General features: G+C 43.2%; 2 protein-coding genes across 2 annotated transcripts in view; one reads left to right on the top strand and one right to left on the bottom strand.

Annotated features, from left to right (window-relative positions):
- LOC308242857 (guanylate-binding protein 6-like) overlaps positions 1–20,814 on the bottom strand; it is a 187,536-nt gene that overhangs the window by 61,030 nt on the left and 105,692 nt on the right. The window lies entirely within an intron of this gene.
- On the top strand, positions 7,346–19,865 carry LOC308241087 (guanylate-binding protein 2-like; the record flags this gene model as incomplete). The annotated part of the gene is given in 11 exon segments (XM_080654643.1): positions 7,346–7,538; positions 9,572–9,699; positions 10,604–10,723; positions 10,977–11,160; positions 11,766–12,008; positions 13,405–13,685; positions 14,493–14,705; positions 15,102–15,204; positions 15,444–15,637; positions 19,750–19,819; positions 19,822–19,865. Coding segments are annotated over 11 exon segments (1,770 nt in total). The 5' UTR covers positions 7,346–7,348.

Raw genomic sequence — 20,814 nt, 5'->3', positions numbered from 1 at the left:
CCAGAAAAGCAAAAAGAAAAAAGAATCCAAAAATATGAAGATAGTGTAAGGAGCCTCTGGGACAACGTCAAGCATACCAACATCCAAATTATGGGGGTGCCAGAAGAAGAGAGAGAGCAAGATACTGAAAACCTATTTGAAGAAATAATGACCGAAAACTTCCCCCACCTGGTGAAAGAAATAGACTTACAAGTCCAAGAAGCACAGAGAACCCCAAACAAAAGGAATCCAAAGAGGACCACACCAAGACACACCATAATTAAAATGCCAAGGGCAAAAGACAAAGAGAGGATCTTAAAAGCAGCAAGAGAAAAACAGTTAGTTACTACAAGGGAGTACCCATATGACTGTCAGCTGATTTCTCAACAGAAACTATGCAGGCCAGACAGGAGTGGAAAGAAATATTCAAAGTGATGAATAGCAAGAACCTACAACCAAGATTACTCTACCCAGCAAAGCTATCATTCAGAATTGAAGGTCAGATAAAGAGCTTCATAGAAAAGAAAAAGCTAAAAGAGTTCATCACCACCAAACCAGTATTATATGAAATGCTGAAATGTATTCTTTAAGAAGAGGAAGAAGAAGAAAAAGGTAAAGATAAAAATTATGAACAACAAATACATATCTATCAACAAGTGAATCTAAAAATCAAGTGAATAAAAAATCTGATGAACAGAATAAACTGGTGAATATAATAGAATCAGGGGCATAGAAAGAGAGTGGACTGACAATCCTTGGGGGGAAAGGTGTGTGGAGGGTGCGGGAAGAGACTGGACAAAAATCATACACCTATGGATGAGGACAGTGGCAGGGTTGTGGTGGTAAGGACATGGGGTGGTGTGGGAACCGGGTGGGGGGGGGGGAGAGGAACAACTGTAATAATCTGAACAATAAAGATTTTTTTAAAAAAGAAAAGCTGCAACAAATGGAGGCTAAAGAGAGAAGCTTCCAAGAAACCAGCAGTCAGACATCCCTCTCACAATCTGGAACCACTGGCTCTTTTACAGCTCACCTGCCTGCTTGCCTGATCACGCCTAACTGCCTCTGCCTGCCTGCCTCTAACTGCCCTCCCCTTCCAGCCTTATCTCACCCCCAACTGCTCTCCCCTGCCAGCCTATTTTGCCCCCAACTGCCCTCCCCTGTCGGGCTGGTTGCCCCCAACAGCCCTCCCCTGCCGGCCTGATCTTGCTCCCAACTGCTCTTCCCTGCTGGCTTGATAGCCCCTAACTGCCTCTGCCTGCCTGATCACCCCAACTGCCCTCCCCTGCTGGCCTGATCTTTCCCCCAACTTCCCTCTCTGCCTCAGCCCCACAACCATGACTTTGTCCAAAAGGAAGTCAGACATCCAGAAGATGGCCAGTCGACCCAGTCTAATTAGCATATTACCCTTTTATTAGTATAGATAGATTACATAGGATAGGATTGCTTAAATGGGGGAGGGAAAGCCTTTTTCAGCGGGAGGAGATGCACTTGACAGACAAAAATACATAACCCTATATCTGGACTGATAGCCAGCCATATGCACTATACTGCCAAACTGGTCATGAAAAAATTGAACCGCTTTTTTACACCTTACACCAAACAGTTTTTGCCCTTCAAACCCCTCCTCAGCCCCCACCTTAGGTTCTGCCTTGGCAGTTCACCCATATTAGGTTCTGATTGGTCAGTTTTTATGCCAGTCAGTGTCAAAAGCTCTGCCTCCTAAGCAGCCATTGGCTCCTAGCACTTCACCCAGATTTGGTTCTGATCTGATTGGTAGGTTTCTATCCCAGTCAGCATCTATGGGCCTATTCTCTGGGACTGATCAGAGAGGCGGGGCTGACCAGCAACCCCCGTGGAGGCCTGGAGAGAAACAGGGGGCAGTGGCAGTCAGTGGCAGTGGCAGTTAGTGCTGGATCGCCATGGCACCCCAGCACTGACTGCAGGACTGACTTTATTGTTGGGGTTGTTACATATCCTAGGGTCCATAATGACTGAAGTCTCCCAACTGCCTCCCCTGCTGGCCTGGTCACCCCCAACTGCCACCCCCACTGGCCTGGTTGCCCCTAACTGCCCCCCCTGCCAGCCTAGTTGCCCCTTACTGCCTTCCCTGCCAGCCTAGTCACCCCCATTTGCCCCCTCTGCTGGCCTGGTCAACCCTTACTGCACCCCTGCCACTGGCCTGGTTGCCCCACACAGCCTGCTGTTCAGTCATTTGGTCATCTGTCACTAACCCCCCTGCCGGCATGGTTGCCCCATGCAGTGTGCTGTTCAGTCATATGGTTGTCCCTCACTACCCACCCTGCCAACCTTGTGGCCTCATGCAGCCTGTTATTAGGTCATCTGCCCAGTTGTTTTGGTCGTGACGGCCCCTGGCTTTTTATATATTAGGATTGTTGTATACAGTTACTTCTTAAAACCCGTTAATAGGAGAAAGGAGAGGAAATCTGTATTTATACTGTTTTTTATAATTACACATTTCCCTTATTGGAGCTCTTGTTTTTCTATATGGATTTGTATTACCATCTGAGGTCACTTGCTTCCAACAGCCCTCCCCTGCCAGCCTGATCTCGCCCCCAACTGCCCTCCCCTGCCGGCCTGATCTTGCTCCCAACTGCTAAAAACCTCCTTTTGTGTTTTTTTGTAAAGTCAATGTGCTAGCAATAAAGTTTCTTCAAGTCCCCATACTGTTTCAAATAAAATCTGTTCTTTGGGAGAGAACTTCAGAGATCTCTGTATTTATGCACTGCCTCTCTCCCTGGACAAATATCTCTGAGCCACAGCTCCTCCCCTGGACAGGGGTGGTAGCCTCTGGTCTTCCCCACTTGCCTCTCCCAGCTTGGAAACTCCTTCCTACAAGTGAGCCAGAGGGAGGGTGATCAGGCCAGGCAATCTCAGCCTGCTACGCATCAGCTAGAGTCTTCACTCTATGAGTGGGCCTGGGTACAAGTTGGAGCCCCAGCCTCCAGGAATTTAGTCTCTGCAACTCAGTGTAGATAGCAATGAGAAATACTGGTGGCCTGCTTCTCCCAATGACATAACTTACCCCGCATGAAAGAGGGGAAGAGGGAGCCACATCTTATTGACCACACCCACCAGAAACCAGCAATGGAGCTTTGGTCAAACTGAGCTCTAAGATTAAAGTCACTCAAGGAATTAGGCAGACACAGCGAGCAAGCAGGAGAGAAGTTTATTAGAGGGAATGGGGGGATGGAGCCACAACAGAGAAAGGTTAGCACTCAGTCTGCACTGTCCTTAGGGTTGAATTTTATGTGCAAAACTGCAAGGGGTGGAGGCTGGGGAATGTAAGTGTTCTAGGCTGATTAGATGGAGTCCATTGTCCTTCAACCTGATTAGTGCTGGCCCTTGAGACTGTGGGCTGTAAGCTGCAGTTGTTATCCTTGGCCTGCTGTCTCGCCCTCGGTGTGACTTCCTCCTGTTGAGCTGGATAAGGAGACTGCAGGTTGTTCCATGAAATGAGGCTGGAGCCACTTTCTCCTTCAGGACTTTCTAGTCCACCTGAGCCAAATGTCCTCTGCTGACCTGTCATGAACTAGATAAGAAATCCTATAAAGTCCATGTACCCTCCTGTTTGCATAGCTTGCAGATATTGTTTTTATGGTTATTGAGACACTGCTTTTTACGCAGTGCTTTCAGTTTCACATTACTCTAAACCCTTCATTTCAAATTAAGTAATTCAGGGCAGCCACGTCACATTGGAGTTTAAATAAAAGCCCAATCATCCCATCCAGTGAAAGGCAGAGAAATAACAAACCACTCCAACCTACACAGGTAAGAACTTTATTTTCTCATCAGAGCAGCTTTCTCTCCTATACTCTGGACCTATACTCTGAGAAATGGAGTCCAGGATAAGGTTGGGGCACGGTGGGAAGGGCTGTATAAGGGTCAGCTCATTGTGCAGAGAATGATGAGCATGAAGATAGGTTGCAGCAGAGCCCGTGTGGTACAGTCAGTGAGGTGCAATCCCCGCAATATCAGGTGGCAGCACATCCCTAAGTGTCACTACTGTGCCTGGAGGAATAGGCAGCAGCAGACATGGGGCTAGGGCTCAGAGTTTGAAATGCATTACGGTTGTCTTTCTCTTTGCCAAGGTTGTGTTGGCTGCAGACACAGTTAAATTACCATTGTTTTTTATGGCAATTGCTCAATCTGATCTGACTGCAGAGGACACATAGAAAGGACTGTAGATATGTTATTTTCATGAGAAAGAAGCACAGAAAATGAGATGCAGCATAAACAGCCACCTGACACTGTTAAAAAGGAAAAACGAAAAACCTGAAACTCAGAGTGAAAGATGAAGGTTCACAAAAACACCAGACATTTCAGTCATACAGACAGATGAGCTTTGTTTAAAGTAGATTACTTCATTTAAAAGTAACTCAAGTTCTGGTTGCCATATGTGAGGAAGGATGGGGGCTGGGTGAAAATGGGGAAAGAATTAAGAATACAAATTGGCAGTTACAGAACAGTCACAGGGATGGAAAGTAAAGCCTAGAGAATATAGTCAATAATCTATAATAAAAGGGTAATATGCTAATTAGACCAGACATCATTCTGGACATCCTTCCTGATGAATCTGGGGCTGGAGGGAAGCCAGCCCAGGTTCTGAGTGCCTATGAGCAGCCCAAGGGAAGCCAGCTCAGGTCCCAGGTGCCTACATGCAGCCGGAGGAGGAAGGCCGGTGCCAGGAGCCGGGGGAAGGAAGGCCTACTCTTGCACAAATGTTTGTGCATCAGGCCTCTCGTCTATATAATAAAAGCCTAAGCGACCATTACAGCGGATAGACCAGAACAACTGGTCGCTATGATGCACAATGACCACCAGGGGGCAGATGCTCAATGCAGAAGCTGATCCCTGGTGGACAGTGCGCTCCCACAGGGGGAAGGCCGCTCAGGCAAAAGCTGGGCTCACGGCTGGCGAGTGCAGCGGCAGTGGCAGGAGCCTCTCCTGCTTCTGCGGCAGTGCTCAGGAGCAGCAAGCCGAGTGGTAAGAAGCAGGGGCGAGCAGGAGGGTGTAAGAAGCAAGGGGTCCCATACTGCGAGAAGATGCAGGCTGGGCTGAGGGACCCCACCTAAATGCACGAATCTTGTGCACCAGGCATCTAGTGTGTGTGTGTGTGTGTGTGTGTGTGTGTGTGTGTGTGTGTGTGTGTATGCCTAAGCGGCTGAATGAATGGTCAACTTGTCACTATGATGCACACTGACCACCAGGGGGCAGAGGCTCAAAGCAAGAGCTGCACCCTGGTGGTCAGTGTGCTCCCACAGCTAACCTCTCACAACTGGCCAACCTCCTGTGGCCCCTCCCCAAGGCTGGCCAACCTGCCATGGCCCCACTCCCCCGACTGGCCAGCCCCAATCGGCCCCAATTGCGACTGGGCAAGATATCCCAATTGGCCCAAATCGCCAGCCAGACCAAGGGAACCCCTGCCTCATGCACTAATTCATGCACCTGGCCTCTAGTATTGTAATAATTGTGTATGCTGACATGTATGTACTAGACCCATAGAAGGGATCCTTTTAAGGGATACAAATGTCTAACCACTATGTAGTACACTGAAACTCATATAACATTGATTGTCAACTGTAATTGGAAAATAACAATTTTTTAAATAAAAAATAGCCCCAGTCCACTAGATCCAATTTCTTAGGGCCAACTTCTTTCTTACCACTTACAAGTAGAATTTGGCCCCAATACTTTACTAAAAAGTTTTCTTTTTAAAGAACTTGCATTGCTAAAGCCAACATTTTGTATACATGACCTCTCTGTGCTCTCAAGCAGGTTTGTTCTTGCTTTCTGGAAAATGCCTCTGAATTCCTTGGCTTGGCAAGAACTTTACTCATCACCTACTTGTCTGAGAACCCTCTCTCTCTCTCTCCTTTCAGCTCTTTCTCTCCCTCTCTCTCCCCAGGTTTCTCCCCTCCTGTCTTCTTCCTACTTCTCTTTCTCATCTACCAAATGGAAAAACAGAACAAAACAGAAAACCTACAAGTGTATGACTGGAAATATATTTTCATCAAAAAACTTAGACTCTCCTGATCTGCCTCCTGACCTTTTAATCCATATTTCATAGTTTTTTGTTCCCTTACACCAAACACATGTACAGACAAACAAGGTTTTGGGCAATATTCGGTATTTGCAGTTGTGCACTCTTACCACCTTTTAGTTGGAGGCTAGTTTTTTATGAAGCTAATGAAGTTGAAGTATATAGCCCTTTACTTGCACAAGCCCATATCAAGGCTTTGGGCAGGTCCCTAGTCATGTTTTTTCATACAGTCATAGATTTTTATAAAATTAGAAAATGAAAGTTATATTGGTTCTACTTCCAGAATAGCAGTGTAAACAGTTCTGTGAACCCTCACTTCTGCAAAATAAACACAACTAGTAGAAAACACACACATTTCAAACCTGTGAAAAATGCCCTGTTTTTGCACAGTAGTTATAGTGTCAACCCTTGGATTGAAGGGTGGATTAAATGGCTGCAGTGGGGACATGTGCAGGAGGCAACCAATCCAAGTGTCTGTTTCACATTGATGTTCCCCTCTCTCTCTCCCCCACCCCCCCACTCCCTTCTACTCTCCCTAAAATTCAATGGGAAAATATCCTCCCATGAGGATTAACAAACAAAAAAAAATCTATGAAAATTGTCCAAAGAGCATACATCAAATGATGAAACATTTATTCCCAAAAGTCTATATTTATAGTAGAATTAATAAACAAATAAATATTAAATTTCTTACATATGGCCAGGATGTAAACTATTCTCTAAACTCTATTCTATTTTATATTTCATGTCTAGCAAATAAAAATTTTTATATACTTTTATTGATTTTAGAGAGAAAAAAGGACATGGAGAGATGGAAACATCAATAATGAGAGTGAAACATTGATTGGCTGCCTCTTATGCATCTCCTACTGGGGATCAAGCCTGCAACTCGGGCATGTAACATGACCAGGAATTGAGCCCTGACCTCCTGGTTCACGGGACCATGCTCAACCACTGAACCACACCAGCCAGGCTCTAGTCTAAAAATTTTAATGAGAATCTAAAAAGAAAGTTTTCTATGGTAAATTAAAGATTTTGTCCATAAAATTGGTTCAATGTTTATGTCCTTCTCATACCAATGTTTTTTTAATGAACTACTTTAATTGCACTTCTGTAACATTCTAAAACAATACAGATCTTCCCCTCATCCATCTCACTGTTGACACAGAACTTTTGGCGACATTGGAGAATTTTATGACTCTACCTTCTGGATCAAAATAACCTGGTGAAAGTTCTTGATCTACTTAGAATGGAAGTTCTAATCCATCCCATCTGTTTGCTTGCAGATAAGGTGACACCCTGAACATGGCCTCAGACATCCAGATGCCAGGCCCGGTGTGCCTCATTGAGAACATTAACACGCAACTAGTGGTTAACCCAGAAGCTTTGAAGATCCTGTATGCCATTACACAACCTGTTGTGGTGGTGGCCATTGTGGGTCTCTACCGCACAGGCAAATCCTACCTGATGAACAAGCTGGCTGGGCAGAAACAAGGTGAGGGGCACCAACTAAGCTCTGCCGGGTCCCTTCTCTCCACCCACACTCCCAGCTTTGAGTATGGTGTTACAGGAAGAGCAAGGTAGAGATGGGGAGGACTATTTAAAGCTAACTTGTAATCTACCATTATGGTCATATCTTACAGTAGTCTGAAAGAGTCAACTCTCTGTCTCTTCCCACTTCCCTTAATTTCCATTTTAAAAGCATAATTTGTATTCTTTTCCTAGAATTCTGTTTAATTTTTTTAAAGAATCACCATATCATTTCCCACAGTAACTCTACCATTTTACATCTCTCCCAGAAATGCACAGAATTCTAATTTCTCCTCATCCTTGCCAATACCTGTTATTTGGCTCTATTTGTGGTGTTTTTCTTGTTTTTTTGTTTTGTTTTGTTTTTATTGACTTCAGACAGGGAGAGAGAGAGAGATAGAAACATTAAAAATAAGAGAGAAACATGCAAATTGACCGTCCCTCCACTATGCCCACAACCCAATCAGGAGCAAGTATGCAAATTAACCCATCAAAGATGGCAGCGGCCATGGACCTGGAGTGAGCAGGAGGCTTGGGTTGCCCCTGGTGATGAAGGAAGCCAAGCTTCCAGCCCACCCTGGCCTCTGCTCAAGAAGTGGCTGGGGGCCTGTTTCACCAAGGGGCTTGGCCATCCTGAAAACGGCCCTCAGCCCCTAACCCAGGCTGGCCACACCCCCATGGGGTGAGGGTCCCTGCTGGGGGGCTTGGCCAGCCTGTAAACAGACATTAGCCCCTCACCCAGGCTGGCCAGGCACCCCAGTGGGGACCCCCACACTGAAGTGGGTGTGGCCAGCCTGAAAATAGCCCTCAGCCCCTCACCCAGGCTGGCCATGCCCCCCCAGCAAGGACCCTCACCCCATGGGGGCATGGCCAGCCTGCAAACCACCACAGGCCCCTTGCCCAGGCTGCCCCATGCCCCAAGGGAACCCCCACCCTGATCCAGGAAAACCTTCAGGGAAAACAAGCCATCCCCTACCCATGCAACAGGCCTCTATCTATACTAATAATTGGGTAATATGCTAATTAAACTGGGAGACCTTCCAGACCTTCTGGATGTTTTTCTGGACAAAGCCATGGCAGCGGGGCCAAGGTAGAGGCAGTTAGAGGCCAAGAGGGGAGGGCAGTTGTGGGTGATCAGGCCAGGATGGGACAGCATTTGTGGGTGATCAGCCTGGTGGGGGGCCATTGGGGATAATCAGGCCAGTGTGGGGGGCAGTTGGAGGTGAGCAGACCAGCATGGGGGCCAGTTGGGGGTGAGCAGGTCGTCAGTAGGGGCAGTTGGGGGTCAGCAGGCCAGCAGGCAGAGTGGTTAGAAGCAATCCAGCAGGCAGGCAGGTGAGCGGTTAGGATCCAGCAGTCCCAGATTGCAACAGGGATGTCTGACTGCCGATTTAGGCCCAATCCCTGTAAACCGGCAGTAGGACACCCTTCGAGGAGTCCCAGATTGGAGAGGGTACAGGCCAGGCTGAGGGACACCCACCCCTCCCCCCGCCCCCCAGCATGAATTCCGTACACCGGGCCTCTAGTTTTCATATATGGCTTTTATTATGTTGAGTTAGTTTTCTTCTAGGCCTAATTGGTTAACGTTTTTATAATAAAGAGGTGTTGAATGTTTTTATGTATTGGATATTTGAATTTCCCTGTATCTCTGTAAAATCAATACTGATTGTAGTTTTTTTAAAAAATGTATTTTTGTTGATTTCAGAGAGGAAGGGAGAGAAAGAAAGAGTTAGAAACATCAGTGATGAGAGAAAATCATTAATCATATGCCTCCTGCACAACCCACACTGGGGATGGAGCCCATAACCAGGGCATGTACCCTGCCCCATAATTGAACCATGACCTCCTGGTTCTTATGTCAATGCTCAACCTCTGAGCCACGTCAGCCAGGCTACTGGTTGTAGTCTCTCCTTACCTTGATTATGTTCATGTTTATCTCCATTTTGAGACACGTCTGCTATGAAAACTCCACTCTCTCCCTTCCCTCTCCCCCTGAAGGCTTCTCTCTGGGCTCCACAGTTCAGTCTCACACCAAAGGCATCTGGATGTGGTGTGTGCCTCACCCTAAGAAACCAAACTGCACCCTAGTTCTGCTCAACACTGAGGGGCTGGGAGATATAGAGAAGGTAAGCATTGAAGATTCAATTTGGAGACAATCCCCTCATTTCTGGGTATTGTATACACTATTTAATTTTTTTATTTTATTATTATTATTTTAATTTTTATTCAAATAGGAGCTGGCACTAAACCATATGTGTTTTTCTCATTTCTGTTTACATACTAAGAGACCAAGTTTTGGAATCAGGGATCATGAAAATATAAGGCAGAATCCCAGAAGAGCATAGTGGTTATTAGATAGTTTTCTAATTATTACCAAGAGGCTATAAGCTAAGCCAGTTAACACCAATGCATAAAGGTATTACAATCAAAATCAGTCATGAGTCCTATTTGCAGAGAACTTTAGTTAAGGATTAATGTTCAGAAGTCCTAAACTGTTGTTTAAATTTAAACTCTGTCATTAACACAGTGGCCTTAGCAAATTATTTCACTTCTTTTAACCTCAGCTTTCTGATCTGTAAAATCAATGCAAATGGTCTATATTTGCCTCATAGTATTGTTTTGACTATTTAATAAGAATAGAAAGTATTAGGTGAATAATAATGACTAGATAAAATAGATATAAGTATCATTACTCTTACATAAGAAAATTTTGCTGCAAAAACATAGAGAAAATTAAATTACATTTAAGGCTTTAGAATGCCCACCAATCTGGACTATTTGTTTTGCAATTACCTGTCAATGGTCATAAGAGGACCTAGTGAGAATACGTGTCACCAAAAATACTAATCAGAAGACTTTTCAAAGTCCAAGTCCTACTAACAACCATTTTCATTTGGATTTGTTTTCCTCTTATAATTCATTAATCTAAAAAAATCACTGGACTAAATGAGCATCCATTTACTACTGCTGATCTGGAAAGTGCCATGAGAATAAAGCATAATCCTGGCCCAAATGTGTTCTGATTTCCAGGGTGACAACCAAAATGACTCCTGGATCTTTGCCCTGGCAATACTGCTGAGCAGCACCTTTGTGTACAATAGCATGGGGACCATAAACCAGCAGGCCATGGACCAACTGCAATATCCTTTTTGTGGTCCAGAATAGCATCAAAATCAGAGGGGAGGCCTCTACTTAAAAACCAGCTCCATGAATGTGAATCTTGGCGAATCAAGCACACAAAAAAACGAAGTATAAAAAATAATTCAAGGGCAGGAAGAATTAACACTTGGATTAGAAACAAAGCCAAAACAAAGGTTTGGAATATGTGGGACTAATATGGCATGAGGGGCACTGTTCTTTTACACCATTTTTCCTTAGTTTGCTTCTCAGCTATGTGACAGAGCTGACAGATAAAATAAGGGCAAAATCTTCATCTGATGTAAATGAGGTTGAGGACTCAGCTGACTTTGTGAGCTTCTTTCCAGATTTTGTGTGGACGCTGAGGGATTTTCCCCTAGAATTGGAAGTAAATGGGCAACCCAACTCAGCAGACGAGTACCTGCAGAATTCACTCAAACTCAAGCAAGGTAACGGGGACTGAGAACTGATTATTGGGAACCACAGCCATTAGAAACCATCATCTTTTATGTTTCTATTTAGTGTTATTACATGTATATTTTTCTACTTCTTCTCAGCTGCCTGGTTCTAAGAATTAATACTTGTATAATATCTAAGTTCATAGATTTGATTTTGAATTATCTTCTCCCCTGTTCTAAGAACAAGTTTCATTTTCTTTCATCTTTCCCTGTCCTGTGATCAGATTGATTTTTATCTCTCTGCTTAGGGCTTGTGGTGCTGTAATTAGCAAAAATATATGGAGTAGAATGGGCATTTATTTTTTAAAAAATAGATTAAAGCATGACAATGCACTAGGGCAGGGTTGGCAAACTATAGTCCACAGGCAAATGATGGTCAATGCAGCCTGCCAGCTATAGTACAAATAGGTTTTACTGGATAAATACTATGTAGATGGTCCATGGCTGCTTTCATGCTATATAGCAGAATTGAATACTTGGAAAAGAAACCACCTGACCTACAAAGCCTAATATATTTTCCATTTGACCATTTACAGAAAATGTTTCCAAGACCCTATATTAAGCAAAGCCCTTTTTTCTTTTTTATCTTTCTCCAGGTTCCAGTTCTAACGATAATAAATTTAACCTGCCCCGACTTTGTATCCGAAAGTTCTTCCCAAATAAGAAATGCTTTGTCTTTGATCGGCCCACTCATCGGAAGAAGCTAGGCCAACTTGAGACAATGCATGATGATGAGCTGGACCCCGAATTCGTGCAACAAGCTGCTGACTTCTGTTCCTACATCTTTACCAATTCCAAAGTCAAAACTCTTTCAGGAGGGATCCAGGTCAATGGACCCCGTGAGTCCTCTTCCTGGTCATTACTCTCACTGTTAAGACTAAAGGAAGGTGGAATAGCATTCACCTAGTTTCAGCTTTGAAAATTGCAAATCTACTACTACTAGAGGCCCAGTGCATGAAATGCATGCACTCAGTTGGGAGGGGAGGGTCCCCTCAGCCTAGCCTGTGCCCTTTCACAGTCTGATAGCCTTCAGCGGATGTCAGGACATACTTAGCACTACCATGGAGGAGGAAGTGGCTCTGGTAACTGCCACTGTGCTTCCCAGCTGTGAGCCTGGCTTCTGATTGAGAGGTACTCCCCCTGTGGGAGCCCACTGACCAGAGGGCAGCTCCTACATTGAGTTCTGCCTCCTTGTGGTCAGTGGGCATCATAACAACTTGTCTTTCTGCTATTGGTCAATTTACATATTACCCTTTTGTTATATAGAATAACTGTGGTACATTCCAGAGGACACTACATTTCTAATGGATTTTATTAGTCAGATTTCATGGGTGAGAAAAGATAGAAAAGGACAAATTATAAAGCTCTATTGCTTAAAATTGACCTAATAAACTGGACCTGTACTATGCCATAAAATAGCTACTAGAAAAGTGTAGTAGCTAAATTTATCTAAAATTAAATATGGATTAATTAAAATTAAATAAATTAAAAAATTCTGATTACATGGATAGTGGCTGCAATATTGGATAGCATATATAGCAGATGACTATTATCACAGAAAGATCTCGTGGACAGTGTTCTGCTAGAATAAATAAAATCCAGAACTCCTTTTCAAATTTGAGTTTTTAATTCTCACCTAATGATATATTTTCCATTGATTTTAGAGAAAGAAATATCGATGTGAGAGAGAAACATTAGTCAGTTGCCTCCCGCATGCTCCCAAACTGGGGATTGAACCAACAACCTAGGTGTGTGCCCTGACCAGGAATCAAACCCACAACTTTTTGGTGCATGGGACAATGCTCCAACCAACTGAGCCACCTGGCCAGGGTAGAGGACTTCTTTTTAATTGTTTCACAAATATTGATTTTCTAAATGCTTACCACGGAACAGAACTGATGATAGAGACATGAATGAGAGGTACATTTTCTATGCTAATGGTGCTTAGGGGGAAAAGCACATGCACTAAATAAACACAGGTCTATGGTGCCTAGAACAGAGGTTCTCACCCTTTGATATGTATCCATATCACCAAGATCTCGCCAGAGGAGGATTTAATTCAGTTGATCTGGAGCAGAGGCTGAGAGTCTGCATTTATGGCAAACTTCTAGTTGCAGCTGAGGACATAGATACTGTGATCAAATGAGTGTTGGGAGATATCATCAGATTTATAGAGGATGGACTGTTTCATTACCCCACCTACAACAAATGTTATCTTTTGTTCTTTATTTGTAGGGCTGGAGACTCTGGTGCTGACCTATGTCAATGCCATCAGCAGTGGGGACTTGCCCTGCATAGAGAACGCCGTCCTGACCTTGGCCCACATAGAGAACTCGGCTGCAGTGGAAAAGGCCATTGCCCACTATGACCAGCAGATGGGTGAGAAGGTTGAACTGCCCACAGAAACCCTCCAAGAGCTCCTGGACCTGCACATGGCCAGTGAGAAAGAGGCCATTGAAGTCTTCATGAAGAATTCCTTCAAGGATGTAGACCATTTATTTCAAAAGGAATTAGCGGTAATTTTTTTCTTATGTTTACATGGGTTAGGGTCTCAGAAAGCAAAGTACTACTAGAAAATAAAATGGGTATTTATCACAAGAGAAGGAATTCTTACTAGACTTCAAAACGACAAAAACCACTATTTGTTATTATTATAGTAAGAAGAACCAATTTTATTTTGATTGACTTAAAGTTTGAACATTATTTTTCCTTTCATGCATAAACTAATACTCTTTCTCATAATTTAGATAAATACATGCAGGTAATCATCAGAGATTCTCATCAAGTTACATGCTTGCTGTTATCAGACGATTTAATATTATAGCCAAAAGCAAAGAAAGATGTAGTCTTAGTTATCGTTAGCAGGCTTACATTGAGTCACATTTCTTCCATATGCAATCACTGGTCCAATTTGAAAAGCAGAAGTTTATTTCTAAAGGTGTATGTGTAGGACTAGAGAACATAGTCCTGACCTATGTCAATGCCATCAGCAGTGGGTACCTGCCCTGCATGGAGAACGCAGTCCTGGCCTCGGCCCAGATACAGAACTCGGCTGCAGTGCCAAAGGCCGTGGCCCACTATGACCGGCCGATGGGTAGCATAAATGCTAACATAAAGCTAGCAATCTCTGCCATGAACTTCACCTCCAAGGACAAAGGGACTTCAGTAGACAGACAGGATCAGGAGGAAGGATGTGGTCCTGCTGAGGTACCTGTAAGTTTTTACAGGGTCACAGACTGGTTTTTGAGAAGCCTTTCCAAAAATCTTGAAGTCAAGCTAACATTTTCTCTGTACTCTTTCTACTTCCTATTTTCACATTAAAGGCCCAGCTAGAAAAAAGGCGAGATGACTTTTGTAAAGAGAATATGAAAGCATCATCAGATCGCTGCTCAGCTTTACTTAAGGATATCTTCCATTCTTTAGAAGAAGATATAAAGCAGGGGGTTTATTCTAAACCAGGAGGATATCATCTCTTAATGCAGACTGTGAATGAGCTGAAGAAAAAGTATCTTCAGGAACCCAGGAAGGGAATACAGGTAACCAGCATTTATCTGTCTCTCTTTGGCTCCCCTCAACCCCACACTTCCCTTCCTCCCAGTCTCCCTCCACCTCCTTTCCTGGGATCTGCTCTCTCCATGATGGCTTCATTCCTCACCCCATATTGGACCACAGCACCAACAGCTCCAAAAGTAGAGCCCTCACTCAGAGAACAGAGACTCTCAATCTATAACAATCTCTTACAAAGGATTCTGCTTCATCGGGTGCCAGGCTTGGCCCACCTGGAGCATGTGCCCACCCTGTCACAGGGGCACCTTGACCAGCACAAGGACCAGGGCCAAGAGAAGTGATTCCTACAGGAAAAGATGATGGGCTAATAGGAATAAGCGCTTCCAGTGATTTCCTATCACTATGCCATTTTCTCTTGGTCCTAGAGTGAAGAAGTTCTTCAGACATACCTGAAGTCCAAGGAGTCTGTGACTGATGCAATTTTACAAACAGACCAGTTTCTCACAGAAAAGGAAAAGGAGATCGAAGGTGAGGAGCAAGTCAGGAGACTAGATAGCCTCAACAGCTTTTAAAAGTTTAAATAATTTGGCTTGGACAACCTGGGGTCCTTAAACAAGAGCCAGAAGAGCAAAGATGCCTATTACTACCCAAAATGAGTCTCAGTGGGGCAAATGCAGTCAGCATCAACAGTGACAGGTGAGTTCATAAAGAAGAAAAAGTGAGGTGGTCACCCACATGAATTTGTCTTCTTCCTTTCCTCCTGTCAGTGCAACGTGTGAAAGCTGAATCTGCAGAGGCTGCAGCAAAAATGCTGGAGGAAATGCAAAAGAAGAATCAGCAGATGATGGAGGAGAAAGAAAAGAGTTATCAGGAACATGTGAAACAATTGACTGAGAAGATGGAGCAGGAGAAGGTCCAATTAATGGCAGAGCAAAAGAGGGTTCTGGCTCTTCAACTTCAGGTATTTAATGGCATCACCTTGAGGTTTCTCTTTTTCTGTTTTCTGTCCATTCTCCTTGACCTGTTTGTGTGTCTGTTAGAACAGGAAACCCAAAAGGATCTTGCTTGCCCACTTATACCTTTCAATCCCTGTCTGTCTCTCTGATTTGGAGCCTGCCTATGTCTGGTTATTAAAAAATTTTTATTATCCTTTATCTCACATCCAGTCCTTTATCAGTACACTACAGGTCCAGTGCATGGATTCATGCAATGGTTCGGTCCCTTGGCCTGACCTGCACCACCTCGCAATTTGGGACCCCTCAGGGAATATTGGGCCGCCAGTTTCATCCGGATCCCAACAGACCAGGCCAAGGCACCCCACCAGTGCACGAATCCATGCACCAGGCCTTTAGTATGCATATAAGATCTTTGGTTAATCTCTTCTCACCCACTCCCCTCCCCCTTTCCCTGTGAGTCATCAGTTTGTTCCATGTTTCCATGCCTGTGCATTGAGCGTCTGCCCCCTGGTGGTCAGTGCATGTCATAGCTACTAGTCGAACAGAGGAATGGTCGAATGGTCATTTAGGCTTTCACATATATAGAGAGTCCCAGTGCACAAAATTTTGTGCACGGGTAGGGTCCCTAAGACTAGCTGGAGATCAGGGCCAATTGGGGCCTTCCTTCTGGCTGCCGGCAACAAACTTCCCCTGGTTGCCAGCTGCTGGCCGGGGCCTTCCCTCTCCAGCTGCCAGCTGCCCGCTAGGGCCTTTCTTTGTTCCACGCCGCCCCATGGTGGTCAGCGCACATCATGGCGAGCGGTCGAACTCCCAAGGGGACAATTTGCCTAGTAGCCTTTTATTATATAGGATTCTTCAATCATGGTAGCTATTATCTTCCAGCCATTGTATATACCTTATCTGTATCTATTGCTTAATATTATATGAAGCAAGGATTGTTGTGTACCTATGACCAGCAGATGGCCCAGATGGTTCAGCTGCTTGCAGAAACCCTCCAAGAGCTCCTGGACCTGCACATGGCCAGTGAAGTCTTCACAAAGAATTCCTTCAAGGATGTAGACCATTTATTTCAAAAGGAATTAGCGGTAATTTTTTCTTAAGTTTATATGGATTAGGGTCTCAGAAAGCAAAGTACTGCTAGAAAATAAAATGGTTATTTATAGGGAGAGAAGGAATTCTTACTAGACTTTAAAATGACAAAAACCACTATTTGTTATTATTATAAGAAGAAGAAGCAATTTTGTTATGATTAACACAAAGTTTAGAACATTTTTTTTATTTTTTGTGCATAAACTAATACTCATTCTCATAATTTAGTTAAATGCATACAGGTAATCAACAGAGCTTTGCATCAAGTTACATGCTTGCTGTTATCAGACAATTTAATATTATAGCCAAAAGCAAAGAAAGATGTAGTCTTAGTTATCTTGAGCAGGCTTACCTTGAGTCACATTTCTTCCATATGCAATCACTGGTCCAATTTGAAAAGCAGAAGTTTCTTTCTAAAGGTGTATGTGTAGGACTAGAGAACCTAGTCTTGACCTATGTCAATGCCATCAGCAGTGGGGACCTGCCCTGCATGGAGAACGCAGTCCTGGCCTCGGCCCAGATAGAAAACTTGGCTGCAGTGCAAAAGGCCGTGGCCCGCTATGACCGGCAGCTGGGTAGCATAAATGCTAACATAAAGCTAGCAATCTCTGCCATGAACTTCACCTCCAAGAAGAAAGGAACTTCAGTAGAAAGATAAGATCAGGAGGAAGGATGTGGTCCTGCTGAGGTGCCTGTAAGTTTTTATAGGGATTGCAGACTCTTTTTAGAGAAGCCTTTCCAAAATCCTGAGGTCAAGCTAACATTTTCTCTGTACTCTTTCTACTTCCTATTTTCACATAAAAGGCCCAGCTAGAAAAAAGGCGAGATGACTTTTATAAAGAGAATATAAAAGCATCATTGGATCGCTGCTCAGCTTTACTTAAGGATATCTGCCATTCTTTAGAAGATATAGAGCAGGAGGTTTATTCTAAACCAGGAGGATATCGTCTCTTAATGCAGACTATGCACGAGCTGAAGAAAAAGTATCTTCAGGAACCCAGGAAGGGAATACAGGTAACCAGCATTTATCTGTCTCTCTTTGGCTCCCCTCAACCCCACACTTCCCTTCCTCCCAGTCTCCCTCCACCTCCTTTCCTGGGATCTGCTCTCTCCATGATGGCTTCATTCCTCACCCCATATTGGACCACAGCACCAACAGCTCCAAAAGTAGAGCCCTCACTCAGAGAACAGAGACTCTCAATCTATAACAATCTCTTTCAAAGGATTCTGCTTCATCAGGTGCCAGGCCTGGCCAACCTGGAGCATGTGCCCACCCTGTCACAGGGGCACCTTGACCAGCACAAGGACCGGGCCAAGAGAAGCTATTCCTACAGGAAAAGATGGTGGGCAAATAGGAATAAGCGCTTCAAGCAATTTCCTATCACTATGCCATTTTCTCTGGGTCCTAGAGTGAAGAAGTTCTTCAGACATACCTGAGGTCCAAGGAGTCTGTGACTGATGCAATTTTACAAACAGACCAGACTTTCACAGAAAAGGAAAAGGAGATCGAAGGTGAGGAGCAAGTCAAGAAACTAGATAGCTTCAACAGCTTTTATAAGTTTAAATAATTTGGCTTGGACAACCTGGGGTCCTTAAACAAGAGCCAGATGAGCAAAGATGCCTATTACTAGCCACACTCAATCTCAGTGGGGCATATGCAGTCAGCAGCAACAGTGAGAGGTGAGTTCATAAAGAAGAAAAAGCGAGGTGGTCACCCACATGAATTTGTCTTCTTCCTTTCCTCCTGGCAGTGCAACGTGTGAAAGCTGAATCTGCAGAGGCTGCAGCAAAAATGCTGGAGGAAATGCAAAAGAAAAATCAGCAGCTGATGGAGGAGAAAGAAAAGAGTTATCAGGAATATGTGAAAAAATTGACTGAGAAGATAAAGAAGGAGAGGGCCCAATTAAAGGCAGAGCAAGGGAGGGCTCTGGCTCTTCAACTTCAGGTATTTAATGGCATCACCTTCAGGTTTCTCTTTTCTGTTTTCTGTCCATTCTCCTTGACCTGTTTGTGTGGCTGTTAGAACACGAAACTCAGAAGGACTTTGCTTGCCCACTAATACCTTCCAATCCCTGTCTGTCTGCCTGATTTGGAGCCTGCCTATGTCAGGTTATTTTAAAAAAAAATTTTTTTCCTTTATCTTACATCCAATCCTTCATCAGTACATTCTTCAATCAATTGTTAGATATTATATTCCAGGCACTGTAAATATGTCTTATCTGTTTCTCTTGATGAATATTATATGAAGCAAGAATTGCTGTGCACCTATACCTTAGGAGAAGAAACAGAGGTTCAGAAAAGATGAGCTTTTATAGGGTCACACATATCGGTAAGATATCTGAAACACCTTCATACTTAGAGGAATCTACAATCTCTGTTTTTCTGTCACAGCTGGTATGACTTCGGTTCTAAGAGAACCTTTATAAGCAGAAAGACTCCTTGTCTCTCACACATGTGTCTGCCACTCCTGCCTGTTTGCTATGCCCTACTCCTAGTTTGTGTAGTGAGTTTTCTGCAGAAATCCAGTGTGGACAGTTAGGGGCCTTGATGTCCTTACTTATATCCTGCTACTCTTGCCACCAAGCTGTGGAGGCTTAAATCAAATTTCCTGATCTAAGATGTAGGCACTTCCTTTGATTTTGAGAATTTTTATTTCTGTCATGTGTATGTATATAAACGTCTGATGATGTGTGTGTGTGTGTGTGTGTGTGTGTGTGTGTATAAAAGAGTCTATAAAATTTGAAAACAAACACATGATTAAGATTGCCCACATATGTTGTATAGAAGTAATGGGACTTATAATTTAATTTTATCACTATATTAGAAGGTATAAGCCAAAATCTCTCTTAGCTAAAGGAAGCTCAAGAAAAGCAATCATGCAGCTAGGATGTCCAAGAGAAAGTATAATGAATATTTATGGTAGAGAAAATTTCAAGAATAAATTAAATACTAAGAATGTGGAAACTAGCTAGAAGTTGAGATTTGCTTACTGCTGTACTTTATTTACTCTTTATTTGTCCCTTTTTAGGAACAGGCCACGTTACTAAAGGAGGGATTCCAAAATGAGAGCAGAAAACTTCAGAGAGAGATAGAGAATCTCAAAATGACATGGCAAGAAGAAAGAAGAAATGTATCATAAGCTAAAGACCTAAGGAAAAGAGCTTCCCTGGTCAGTCTACCCAAGGCATAAGTCAAGCAGTTTTAGAATTTGGAAAAATGTCACAACTTGAAAAAAAGTGACCTTCTTTAAGCTGATAAAAATAAATCTACAAAAAACTCTCACCTAACATACATACTTAATGATAAAAAATGGAATGCTTTGCCCCTAACTCAGGATTAAAGCAAGGATGTGCAGTCATTATACATTAAACAGTATAATGAAAGGCTTTCTATAATAGGGCAAAAGGAAGAAAGAAGAAAGAAAGAAAGAAAGAAAGAAAGAAAGAAAGAAAGAAAGAAAGAAAGAAAGAAAGAAAACTGCCTTTATTCTCACACACTATGATTACCCACATAGAAAAATCCCAGAGAATCTGCATCAAAAGCAAAAAAAAGAAACAACAAAAACTCTTGGGACAAACATGTGAGTTTAAAAAGATTGAAAGATACAAGGTCAATACACAAAAATCCACTTTCAACTGTATTTTTATATAAAAGCAATGGACTATTGGAAACCAAAAATTAAAAAACAATACCACTTACAATAGCTGTTTTTAAAAATGGAATACTAAGGTAAAAATATAACTAAACACCCACACGACCTTCTATGCTGAAAAACATTCTAAGACCAAGAGATTATGGGATTGATCATGATGTATGAATTTCCTTAGATTCCAACTCCCTTGTTGTTTTTATGATGTTCCTTTTACTCATTGTAGAGAAGAAGTTTCAAGACCCTTATTTTCAGAGTTATCCCTGACAAAAGCATGTGCCTAGTATTTGTTAAGTTTCCCTGAGCACTAAAAATATGTCAATTGTTGGGGGCAGAGGTGGTTAGGAGGGGGTCAATGGAAAATAAAGGGGGAAAGCTGTAATACTTCCAAAAATAAAGATAAACTAAATAAATATATATATCTATTGTGTGTTAGACTTTTAT

This window comes from Plecotus auritus, assembly GCF_963455305.1.
Source record: "Plecotus auritus genome assembly, chromosome: 2".
NCBI classification, from domain to species: Eukaryota; Metazoa; Chordata; class Mammalia; order Chiroptera; family Vespertilionidae; genus Plecotus; species Plecotus auritus.
Note: the sequence above shows the minus strand (reverse complement) of the source record. Positions and strands in the feature narration are given on the sequence as shown.